This window comes from Lissotriton vulgaris, unplaced genomic scaffold (assembly GCF_964263255.1).
Source record: "Lissotriton vulgaris unplaced genomic scaffold, aLisVul1.2 SCAFFOLD_710, whole genome shotgun sequence".
Lineage (NCBI taxonomy): Eukaryota > Metazoa > Chordata > Amphibia > Caudata > Salamandridae > Lissotriton > Lissotriton vulgaris.
The window spans coordinates 29,991-43,052 of record NW_028245732.1 but is presented as its reverse complement, the minus strand read 5'-3'; the positions used below and the strand labels follow the sequence as shown (position 1 = coordinate 43,052).

The 13,062-nt window shown below is 45.4% G+C and overlaps 1 protein-coding gene across 1 annotated transcript in view; it reads left to right on the top strand.

The window, feature by feature from the left end:
- The window catches only part of LOC147666298 (ATP-binding cassette sub-family G member 4-like), a 45,419-nt gene extending 40,951 nt beyond the window's left edge, over positions 1 to 4,468 (top strand). Inside the window, exons 2-3 of the mRNA XM_086949148.1 lie at positions 836 to 1,073; positions 2,787 to 4,468. Of these exons, the coding sequence (XP_086805274.1) occupies positions 845 to 1,073; positions 2,787 to 2,896 (339 nt within the window). The 5' untranslated portion in view covers positions 836 to 844 and the 3' untranslated portion in view covers positions 2,897 to 4,468. The remainder of the gene's footprint in view (positions 1 to 835; positions 1,074 to 2,786) is intronic.
- The last annotated feature ends 8,594 nt before the right edge of the window (positions 4,469 to 13,062 follow it).

The following is a 13,062-nucleotide window of genomic DNA, read 5'->3' as shown; positions in this document are numbered from 1 at the left end:
TAAGAAGGGGCTAGACCATGGATGGATCGTTAGACGGCCAGCACAAGGGGCTTGAGCGGTGCTCTGCTGCTTGCGTAAGCCAACTAATTTACTTACTGGCCAAGAGGCTGTCTGAGCACTATCCATGAGTCACACAACTATCGCCCACTCACAGCCGTCGGAAGGAACAGCACACAGAGTTTCAGTTCCATGTTGCATTAAAATGTCCTTGGTGATGGGTTTGGGGAGAGCTGGCGGCTATCGCACATGACTTTGACGTGCTTGTGGTCTCCTTGTTGAAATGCCAGGCCTAGTGGTTCATGTAGTGTGCTGAACAAAGTCTTGTAACAGCTGGCTGGAGTGCAAAAGGATCGCCTGTTGAAGTGAGTAGTGTGGGCCTGCTGACTGTGGATCAGTTGTGATGCCCGTGGTCACTCACGGCTTGCTGGAAGGACTGATTGGTGTAGTGGTTCGTGGTCCACTGGAGTCATTAATGTTTGCTGGAGCTATTGACGTGTGTGGGTCTTCATGGTGAGTTGGCGTTATTGATTGATTTACTAATTGATTGGTTCTTGGAGCTATTAGCCAGTGTGGTGCTTTGTGGCATTTTGTAGTTAATGACACACGCAGTAATACATAGCCTGTTGGTTGGATTGAACGGTGTGGCCCTCCATGGTCTGTTGAAGATGTTGATCTGTGTGGTTCTTCATGATCTGTTGGAGTGAATTTGCGGTATTTTGCAGTCTACTGCACTGACTGAACTCTGTTGAATTTCGTGGCCTGTTTGCGTGATTGAACAATGCGATCCTCCATGGTCTGTTGGAGTGACCATCTATTTCCATCCTTTCCTCTGCAGGTGCGTGTAATGGCAGAGAAGGGCATGGATTCCTCCGTCGTTTCCATCGTCCTGGAAGACTCTGTGTGCAATGGCAGCTCCCAGGAGGCTCCACTCCTCACCACACATCTGAAGAAGGTAGAGAACACCATCATGGAGGCGCAGCGCTTCTCCCACCTGCCCAAGCGCTCGGCCGTGGACATTGAGTTCATGGAGCTCTCCTATTCCATCCGAGAGGGCTCCTGGTGGAAGAAGAGAGGTAGGAGATGCTCCACGTTTATTTATTTATCTGCCGATTTACACAGCAAACCTCAGGCCCAAGTAGAGTTTCAGATCACCCCACACAGCTTTGGGGGGAGTAATTACATCTTCATAATTTAGGTTCTAGAGAGACAAAGAATCATCCAAAATGACTGTAATACACTTCAACATTACAAAAGTGCGCTCAGGGGGAACAGAGCAACTGGAAGAGGAACCACTGCCTGACATTTTGTCCTTCTCACAGAGATAACCATGACAGAGCACCCCTCTCTTGGAGGACTCTGTCACAGGCCTCCCAGTTCTACGGCTGTCAGTCAGACCAGTCACTTCAGCTGAAAACTTAGGAACATAAGCCATCTGATCCTACACATAGAAACCATAGGCAGAGCCCTCACCATTCAGAAACTTAGAAAATTTAACTTTTAGATAGACATCAGAGACCTGGCCTTCAACCCAAAAAATGAAATATGCAACAGAACCAACCTTTTCACTGTGAAATCATGGAAATACTGCTTACCCCACACAGAGAAAGCTTGAGCAGAACATTCACCTTCCACCGAGAAGTCAAGAACAGGCAGCTTAGGTAATAGATAAATTAAGGTCTAACCTGCCTCGCCTCTTAACAGATATGAATATAAGACAGTCCTTTCACCTCCAACAGATGCATAGGATTGACCTCCTATTGAGGAACCAGGAACTGACCCCTGTGTCACCAGGAACTTAATGGAGATACTTTCAACTCTCACCTATTACAAATCAATAATGGAGAGGCTAGTCGTCTATCTTCCATCGAATGGAGGCAGGGCAAGTAACTAGTTTTGAACCGAGCATTATGGGTCTGTTATTATTGACAGGGATGAATGGACACACACAGAATTTACCACGGAAAGGTTGAAATAGTTATTTGCACTACATATAATCTCCGACTCTCACAAGAAATACTTTCTGTGGACCAAACAGATGAAACCCGTTTTTAAAAACAAATTTCGGGATCAAAAGAGCTCCAAAATCCTTGGAGTAGACTGCAGTATATGTCTGTGGTTTTGAAGCAGTATCTGCTCTGGCAGATAAATAAAATGGGAACTGGCTATGTGTTCTAAATTGTATGGGAAAAGGCAGCAGAATCAAATCTGCTTACTTCTATGAAACGTTGTACCATTGCAGTAATGTAAAGTGTGGAGCAGGCGGGTGAAATCATATGCAAGATACCCCCTTTCTTTGTTTTATGTTGATGTTTAATTAAAGACACTTATCTCGTGAGGTAGCTTTAGACCTTGACTGTGAGAATGTCCAACCTCTGGCTCTTATTACTTCGTGGTGGGAATAGGTTTTCGGAGAACGACATACATGTTACTTAGCTGACAGCGGTTGTATCTTTGTTGGAAGCAACCTTCATTGGTTGAATTACAATGAGTTACTCTCCTCTTTACAGGTGGTTCCTGTGTCAACGGATTCTACCTTCTTTCTTTAAATTCAGCCGTCTTCAAGGCTCTTTCTGTATCATTCTTTCCCCTTATTTAAGTCTCCTTCACTAAGGTCATACTTTATAGATATGGAAGAAAGGTGGCTGTGCAACTCTGTCTCTGTGCTTTGGCCTAACTCTTGTACAATGGCCTCTGTACTTTCTGATCAGCTTGCTTCGAGTTTTTCATTGTCACAATACCTGTGACTTCTCCTATGAAATCAGGGACTGACTTCTCACCTCCCACAGATACATCGTGGACAGACATCCCAGCACCAACAGAGACATCGGAGAGAGAACCCTTACCTCCAACAGCAAAAGTGACATGTTGCTCATCTCCCGAAGGTAATGGACCCTGAGCTCTGCGCTTCTCTTCTGCTCAAATCTGTCTCTGTGATTTTCAACTCTATACTCTTGTGATCGTTGTGTTCATGTTCTTCCAAACTTTGAGTGGTGAGCACTCCTCCCAGGACCCATGTGAAGCCATGAAACCGCACTGGAATGCCTCCATCCTGACTGTAACTTCCTTAACATCACCTCCTCTGGTTGGCTTCTATCCTGGATTGAATTCCTTGGATGGTCGATTTATCGACTTGAACGTCTCTGGCTGCCACTGCCTTGACTGCCACTTCCACCTGTGATGATGCAGCAGCTTAGGCAGACTGTAAAGTCCAGAAGTGTTGCCACTTTATCTTTTTTAACCTCCTTTGACATAATTTCCCACAACAATTTCCACAACACTGCCCGTCATCATTAGTTTTGCTGCTGGTGGGGAATTTTACATATAATTTGAATCAATCTAGAAGAATGGGACAAGATGTTGGGTCTATGCTCCATGTGTTTTTCCCCAAGGTTACACCATGTCTCCAGGCTTTCATATCTTTGTTGTTCAAGCATTGACTCTTCTGTAAAGGCAAAGCATCAGCCTCCTCTCTTGCGCACCTGGCTCGGAACATCTGGAGCCAGAAGTCTGCATGTTGCTTGTGTTGTCATCCAGGGCTCTTACTCAATCTTTTGTGGGTCCCACTCATTTAGGTGCCTCCAAAGCACCAGGGGCCGAAACTCTATGTGTGCTAACTGACTGTTCCAAGCTCGGAGAGTTAGTCCACTCAACTCTCTGAGCCGTTTCCCAGGGTTCTGCTCTGCCTTCTTTTTATGTTGAGCGTTTCCCACCTTCTTGTGGGCTCTTCTCCAGCTGTGTTTCCTTATCCTCCTTCTTTATGTCAACTACGTGTTGCAAACTTAGTTTGTTTGTTTACAGAGTTCTGTGTGGCTTTTTCCAGGGCCCTGATCTATTCCGCCCTCTTATTAACATCTCTTGCTCCCTTGGTGAACTTTATTCACAAGTGCTACATCCCCCTTCACTTTCGTGTCTTCTGTGTTTGCCTTCCAGGACTGGGCGATTAGTGATTGAGGCCTGTATATGTACTGGCTTTAACACAACTAAAGTTACAAAAAATGCAGAATATAGAATGCAGGGTAGCTCCTGCTACTTTGATAAAGTCTATTTGTCATCTTCCTCTTACCTACTGCTTTATTCAAGTGCTAAAATAAGTAAGAATTTCGCCTTGAGGGAGTATATTTCTATAATGTACTCCAACTCATTAAAGATTGGGACAAGTCCTTTGTCAACAATAGGAACCAAAACTCGAAATATATATTTCAAACATGGTGGAAAGAATTATTTATTCTTAGTCTTGAAGATGTTTTGTTCCGCTGTTAGTGTCAGTTCATGTTTATTTCGTGATGACTTCAAAGGAGCTGATATTTCAAAAAGTCAAAAGAATCTTGAACACTTTGCACGTCTTTTGAAAGTCCAATGTCTACAAGTGTAAAGTACTTCCTAGTGAGAAGTGCACATTATAAATAGATATTCAATGTTGTTCTTCAAATGTTTCTTGTAGGAACTTGTACTCACCCTAGACCCATGACGTGAAGCCAGAATAAACTGATACTATTCTATGGTAACACAGTTTTAAAACATTGCTTTGGTGTGATGAATAAAATGGTAACACAATTTATTACAAGTAGTGTGTGCCATGGGTGTTTGTTCTGCTGTGTATAACCAGGGCACAAGTCCTAAAAACAGAAGTGGGGGGACGCTGACGTCACAACAGGAAGTGACGTCACGAAAGGTGGCTTGCACCATCAGACTCATTGCCTCCCCTCGCTCACCCCTTAGATGCGATTGCATCAGAGAAGCCAGCGCGTGAGCAGCGTTCTGAATGGGCTCTGATCTCGCCCCAGAGAGGCCAAAGAGTGAATGTGTGGCTCTATTTGCTCCAGTTATCGAGCTCCCGTTAAAATAAGTGGGGGGATGCCGTCTTATACTGTTTATTTCAGACCGAGAAATAGAAAGGAAAGTGTTAATAAAATGGTGTTCCCATGTTTCCATGCAGGTGTACGTTGCATATTGCTAATGAACCACAGTTTACATAGGGCATATTTGTAACTAGTGGTGTCCTCAAGTGCTCCACTTTTATGGCCCACACTCCTTACAACCGCAGTCCAAACCATGTGCCTCGATCTCCTCCCTGTAAGTGCCCCAGTCACCTCATGCATGAGTTCAATACTCCACACAGTGCACAAACTCCAAGCTCAACGCACTCTCTGCACAAGTGTCATGTCTCCTTGCACTACCTCCCCATGTCCCCTAAATCCTTTCCATTTACAAACACGGGTTCCAATGTCTTACTAGTCCCTCAAGCACCTCACACGTCTACTTTTGGGCACTCGATTCCTCTGGCTTTTTATATACAAGTTCCTCTGCTTGCCTGTGCACAGGTACTGAGGTCATCTCTTTGTCCATGTGCACCATGCTTCTCAAAGTGTCAGTATATTATCTCAAAACATCTTTCACCTCCTCACAAGGCGTTTAGTCTGGTCACACTGTTCCTACTAACACCTCACGCTGTCCGCACATTTTCTGTAAATACCTTACACTAGTTGTACACGACCTTTAACTCTTTACACAATCTGTGTCTTCATCCTGCCCAGATAGGACATAAACTTAAACACTGGGAAGAAATAGTGACCAATCAGTATGTGTAGTAAGCATGGACTAATGCCATCAGTCTGAGCAGTAAGTGCAGGTCATTGACATCAGCCTGGGGATTAAAAAAACATATTGGCATCATCACCCTGTTTCCTGGAAAAATCCTGAGGTGTCTAATAGATGGTAGCATTTGGTAAAAAGAGGTTGCAGCATCACCTGATGCTACACGAAGCAGGTAAAATCCCTTCTTGGCCAACATTCCTGTGACTAGCTACGATTGTGGTTGCGAGGTAGAATTTGAGAGCAATGGTCATGGCCGGACTGGCTGCAAGGGTGAGGAAGCTCTTTTGTTACCGAAGGACGGATTTGTAGGAGAGCAGCAATTTTAAAAGCACTGCAGAGTACTATGTACATGCAACAATAAAAGTGGAAAGATAACTGGTGATTAATGTACCTGCTGGAGAGAGATGGGAGTTTGTCTAATGGCAGTTTTGACTTATCTAAGGTAGCACAGAGGATTAATATGCCTGCTGCAGAGAGCGTGTACAATACAGATCACAGAACAGTATTTTATGTGCATAGATCAGTGGGTTACTGCTTTTGTCACAGAGATTCTTTTGTTACTGTGCAGTTCATAAGTTACACTCATTATCTAGGTTAGAAAGTTGTTTTTTCTCCAGTCTTTAATTCTCCTAATTTTGCTTTAAAATGATTTTTTTAGGTAGAAATATATTCTTTGTAGGAAAATCAATCCTGACCACTGTGTTACGTTCTGAATCCTGAGTTTGTGCGTCCCCAGACGAAGGACTCTTACAAAATGCTGATCAGTATGAATGACATGTGAATCCTACACCTTGTAGACCCCTCTGTCGTTCTGTTACATGTTATACACATGTATGATTCATTGGCACTGTATGTGATGTAAAAATGCTCAGGCACAGTACAATGGTTTAAGAGGCGCTATAAAACAAATTAAATACACATAAGAGTGGGGCTATGGAGAGATGAGAGGCACTGTTGGAGGATGATAGTGAGGAACTCATTGAAGAGCCCCAGTAAAGAATGCTGTTGCCGGGGGCACTGTAAGGTCATCACTTAATATGCTTTAAAAGCGAATACAATTGAATATATAATGCAAAATGTGTTGTAGAATGAAACATTTTTCCCCAAAATTTGCTTGGGTGAGATCCCCCTAAACCCTCCTTGTGGTGACCAGGCTCGCTCGCTCGCTCGCTATGTACTGTATGAGGGGCTGGTCTGACAAAATATGCCATGGCTGCTTTGGGTTCCCAGTTTGGCCCGGCAATGGTACTGCTTGGTGGTGGCAGGACTTGATGAGGGAAACATCCTGCTTCCAAAACGTAGACCAATCGAGAGTTGGCCAAGGCTAGAGCTGGAAGTGAGCAGGGCCAACTGGGATCAACATTTCCAAGCCTTTTTAATATTACCGTTCCAATACTTTTTGTAAAAACTGTTGCAGCATGGTAAATGTCTACCCTGCGTTTCCTTAGGGTTAAAGGGAAGAAGTGGGTCTCCTGCATTGTGCAGGGACAGGAGGATAAATAGATGCTTGGGAGCCAGTGTAGGCTTTAATTGATTCAAGCATTTGACCCCAAAGAATTGTTTTGGGGATATACTGTAAGGCTATTACCTGGAACATGTCCTTTAACTGGAAACTCATAACAATGTTTTGCAAAAGGTACACACTGATTGCGTATTACTAAAAATGTAACCTTTGAAAGCACTGAGAGCACTTAAACACTGTTCTTTTTGCCCATTTTGCAGCAGCTTATCTTGTATTATGTGTAATACACTTATTAAACAAATGACTTACATATTCACACTGCTTTCTGTCACGGTCTGTCATCTCATAGCACTAGAATGCATGCCATTGTTCCCCAGTGCACCAGCTAGGATTTAAAGTGATTACATTAACCAGTTACGCTTTCCTATCAGAAAAATGAACTTCCCATAGAATAGTTTAACTAGCATTTTTCTATTTATTTAAGGTGTATGTGTTATATTTTAGATGCAGTTACCTGCAAATGAAAGGCTTACCAAACAGTACAGAATATCTTATTGTTTTAGTTGTGTATCGGACCCTCCCTCTTTCTGATCAGCATCCCAGTTCCCACATTTTTTACACACTTCGATTGCTGGCTCTAGTTACAGATAAATAACAATCCCTTTAACCCCTTGACCGTGGCGCAAATTCCGCTGCGGTGCTGGGGAATTAATGAGTGGGCGTGTTTCGGACGGCCCCAGGCCGTCCTCCGCACACGCCCACTGTGACGTCGGTCAGCCAGGGGTCTTCCGACGTACGTAACGAGTTAAAGAGCCCCCTTTTCACATCTGACGAGCCTCTCAAAAAGAACATTGATCCTAAATGTAATGCCACACTGGTCCTCACTGCTAGAGCGGTCAACCTTGAAGCTGGGGAACCGGGTAAGAGTCTCAGCAACGGCGCTCAACATCCTGTGATTCTGGGAAAATCACGTAATCTTCCCGTGCCTAACAAGAATGAATGTGTTCATCTGTAACGAAACTGGTGCTCATGTAAAGCGTTCTGATACCCGATATCCTCTGGTCTTGTTCGCGTTATAAAAAACTGTTTTAAAAAATCCGCTGTCAGTAAAATGTTAGTCCTACTTCATTGAAATGAAGCGAAATTGAGGGTTATTAAAAAGAGTTGCAGTACGAAAATAGTAATTTTCACAAAAAATAGGTGTAAAATGCTGTATGGACACTTCACACGATGAGTGGGGAAGGGATTCTTGAGAGATATGATGTTGACTTGAACCCTGCTGACATTACTCCCCCGCAGCACTTCCTTCCTCTTGGACGTGAAACAGGCGCACTCTGGCCTGTAGGTTTCCTTAGCACATTTTAAAGGGAAGAGAAACATGGGGGTTCTATTCTGCGTGAAACTAGAACTACACATTCATGCCCCAGACAGTTCCTATTATTTGGTGATGAGGGTTGTCTTAGGAGAGTGCTGCAGGTTATTAAAGTTTAACTGTGCCTGCAGTCACAGCAGTTTCAACAGCAGGAAGTGGTTAGTGGTGGAAGGGGCGTAATGACTGTGCTCGAAATGCGACTCTAACTATAATTCTTTAACTTCTCTTTCAATGAAGTGGGGCCAGGGAATCTCCAATAAAACTTTGAAGGGCGGGGAGCTGTATAACATTAAATCTAGGGTGCATGTCAGTGGTGGAAGTGGCATAACAAAACCTCTGGGCCCCCAGGTAAGGTGAGGAGTCCCCATTACCTATTCCTTAACTGCCCTGCTGATTCTGAGTATTTTATTTGTTTGAAGCTGGCCAGCTCAAGGGGTTTGACCCCCTTTTAGGTGAACACAGTGTGGGGACCCCCGCGCTGCAGAGGTCTCCATTACGCCACTGGAGCATATCGTTTTTAGAGGCTTGTTACCTGTGAAAGAGGAATTCTTTAAAAGAAATGTTATGATGTCACATGCCTGTTAAAGCTCAGTCTGAGGAGGTCCCCGACCTGCACTTACTGCAAACACTGACGACGTCACCAGTCCATTCTTATTATACACATACTGATTAATCACTAGTGTGGTAACTCGATGGGGCACTGACAGCAGGTGAAAGGAGTTCGAGCCATAAATGTGGAGAACTTGGGAATGCTTTTAGTTACTAAAATGGGCAAGGAAACAGGGTTGGCATGGCCTATAGGGCAGTCAGGCAGTGCTCGACAGGCAGGTCTGACAAGTCCGTTTGTGGTATGGCTTTTTGTCTGTTTGTGGGGCCGTTTAATCGTCTCGTGGGCTATTTTTTAATGTTGATTTCCCTGATATTACCACAAACATTGCCTGCAGCAAGCACAAATGTATGCAGGCCCCTAAACCCTGTGCAACACCTATACAAAGGGTTTTTATAAATTTAAAACTACGCCGATTTGCAAATGTGGGTCATTTTGTAGCTATCTGATTCAATAATGGGGGCTAGTATTATTTTGGTCCCCGGGCCCATTTTCTATCCCAATCCGACACTGTGAGGAAGCATAGCGAATCTCAGGGGGTCATAGCGCCTGCTGAACAAACTGGTGTGCAGCCTGTAAATGTAAATGTATAGGCATTTATATAGCGCACTACTTACCCGCAGGGTCCCCGCTGCGAAACCCTTCCTGGCTTCCCTGAGAGATGGTCCCTTAATGGGTATCTCCAGGGTGAGACCAAGCATCCCCGGCGGTCTGGTGGGGCCGTTAGTGAAGATGAGGCAAGCTAATGCCCAGAGTTGCCGAGTGTGATCGCTGATCAGAGTGGGCACCGAGGCGAGAGAATTATCGAGCCCGCTGACCCTGGTCCAGAAACCTGCCGCGCCGGGAATCGAACCCTGGTCCCGGGCCGTCCTCTGCTCTGCCGCCTCTGACCAGTGAGCCACACTACTTCACCACTTCTAGTTACAGCAGAAGTACTTGGTAGGTTGTTTGTACTGTAGAAAATACTAAGTGAAAAAATCGTCCTTCAAACTGAACTGTCTGTTTACAGGCACACAAATAAAATCATTTTGCCTTAGTCTGATGCACGACTTTAGACCACTAACACTTGAGTTTTTAATATTTATGGAAGATTGTGGTCTGTGTTTTTTTGTCCATTTCCTTTTCTCTGGTGGTGATCTGAAAATGCTCTATAACCTACAATAAATGCATGCAGATAATTCAGTTCTTAAAGCATCTGATTTCGACATGAGAGAGTGTCTGTAGGCACACGCAGTGTAGGTCACTGTTTCCATTTACAGTAAATATCGCTTATTGGTTTAATGTTTGCATTGCAGAGACATGGGCGACAGCTTGGTGAGGCATCGGTCACAAGACCAATTTTGAATATAAATTAGGAAGCATTGCAAGTGAGGGAGCATGTCGGATTTATCCAATTGTGATATATCTGTGCAATTTGATTCATTTTAAAATTGGACTATACCACTAATTTCACTGCCAAATCTCTGCACCTGCCCACTGCGCGCACACACACATTGTCCTCTTTGTTTTCTGGAGCTTCTTACCAATAACTGCGCTCTCTGCTCCTTCAGCTCACACTCTCCTCCTCTCTGCTTCATGCACCCTCTGAACACTAACAGCACTGTCTGCTTGGGATAACAATTTGGCCCAGGCACTTCCGAATAAGTGGTACACATTCCTAAATCGTTCGTATTTTTTTGGGGTGTAGTTTTCTACAGCGTGAACTCCACCCAAAGGCATTGGAGCACTTACCATTAACACTGGCTACATTGCAAAAGATCAAATTCATTTTTTATATTAGGTAGGGAGATTTAGGGCCTGATTTCGGCTTTGGCGGTCTTGGTACCGCCGTCCCAGCAGATTCCCCGACCGCCGACTAGGCTGTCCGCCAGCTGAATTACAATGTTGGTGGTCACATTGATGAAACCCCACCCGAGTCCAGCAAACTTCGCTGGTCTATCCTTCCCGCATTGACGGCGGTCACAGGCTACAGTGGCTGACGGCTGGAGGCCAGCCCCCCTGTTCCCACAGGCGAGATTACGATGAGGCTCACCGCCCAGCCGACTGTGGCTGTAAGACCTCCACACTAGACCTGGTGGGAACACAAGATATAAGGTGAGAACTCACCTTATATCCAGTTTCTACTCCTCTTCCGGTCACAGAGCCCCTCGTCCAGGTCCTTCCTTTGCTACAGACACTTTCCCACGAAGAAAATACACACTGTTGGTGTCCACTCCTAAGGGTAGGCAGCTCGTACATTTCTTTACTGTTACAATGGCCGTGGACCTGTGTTGTTGGACAAGGTATGTGTTCCATAGCTGTAATACATGTGTGTGTATATTCAGACATGCTTCGTGTACATACACACATATGTATTTTGTATTGTGAAACAAAACCTACAAATATTGAGGTTCCTAGAGAGACGGTTCACCTCTGTCGGAAAACCGCCACAGCCAGACCGCCAACAATGCATAAACATCTTAATACTGCGAACGGGATGCTGTAGGCTTGGCAGCATTGACTGGCCTGCTGCGGGCCGGCGGTAAGACCGCCAAACTCGTAATCAGGCCCTATGTGAGTTGCCCAGAATCACTAGATGTTGAGCTGACGCCAGAACTCGAACCTGCTTCCCCAGTTGCAACACTAGCAGCTCTGAGACCATAACGTCACATTCTATGTTTCCCTCCACCAAGGCCTAAAAGACACTGGAACTGAGGTGAAAACACCTGGGCTCTAGCAAGGCCACATCTCTTATTCACCCCCTGCGCACCCCACTATAGCCTCAGGGTATGACCTAGCAGGGTAAGAGGGTAAAGAAAAGCACACTGCTGCTACTCCAGGGGGGTTTAGGTGAGAATGGCCCCTCTCCAAGCCCCCTGCATTCTCTCACTCTCCCCATGGCCTGAAAGTGATGACGCAATGAGGGAATGACACTGCTTCTGGGCGGGGCTGGCCGCAGGAAGATGGGGGCCGAGGTTAGAATGTCCGCAGGACTAGAACAGCACCTGCCCCCCCAGCCTCAGTTTGACAGCATGGCAAGGGAGCGCCCATGATACTGGTGACGTATCACAGTGGTGTGGCAGGGACTGGGGAAGATGGTTATGTTAAATGGATTTTATAAAGCGTGCAGCTACTCAGTTGAGTGTCCCGGCACTGGACGTGATAACTGAAATCACTGTGCCACAGTGACCGCTAAACTAAGCATTGAAGCTGAAACAGCCAAGTTTTCAATGATTTCCTAAATGCCAGAAGATCAGGCATCATCCTTAACTCCACCGGCAGATTATTCCACAGTTTCTCTGCTTGCACTTGGAAGGAACGTCCCCCAATTAAAGCTTGAAGATATCTGGGGGTTCGTGCCAGTTGAAGTGCTGAAGACCTAAGTGTGCGGTGAGGGTGATAAAATTGAACTCTCTTCGCAATGTACCCAGCACCAGTGCAATAGAGAGCCTTGAAAGCAAGAACCAAGGCCTTAACCCCTTCCACGCTGATGACGAGCTGGGCTTGTCATGGCGTAGCCTCCTCGCACGCTGATGACGAGCCCAGCTCGTCACGTAAAGTGCGTTTTCGCAAATCCCAGGGTGCAAGCGGAATTCCGCTAGCGCGCATGGTGTTAAATGGTATCCTCTTGTGGACTGGGAGCCAATGCAATGATTTCAATTGTGTCAACATGCGGACTCTAGGGCCTAGCATAAATATTGCTCTGGCTGCTGCGTTCTGGGCCACCTGCAGTCTAGCCAGTAAATGCTCTGGTAGCCCTAGGTAAAGTACATTCAAGTAGTCTAACCTGGAGATTATCAAGGCTTGGACCACCGTTTTTCTGTGGGTGATAGGCAAAAGAGGCAGAACCTCTTCCCTTGAAGCACCGGGCTAGTCGCCCAATGCCCGCCTTCCCAATCCAACCCAGTTGGTGTCCATTGACTTCACGTTAAAAAAAGCATATGTTGTACTGATTCTAACCGACCCTATGATAAGAAAACCTCTGCTGGCACTTCTGTTCCAGAGCCAAGCTTTGGTGCGCTTTCACTTGCCTCACACGCAGCACTT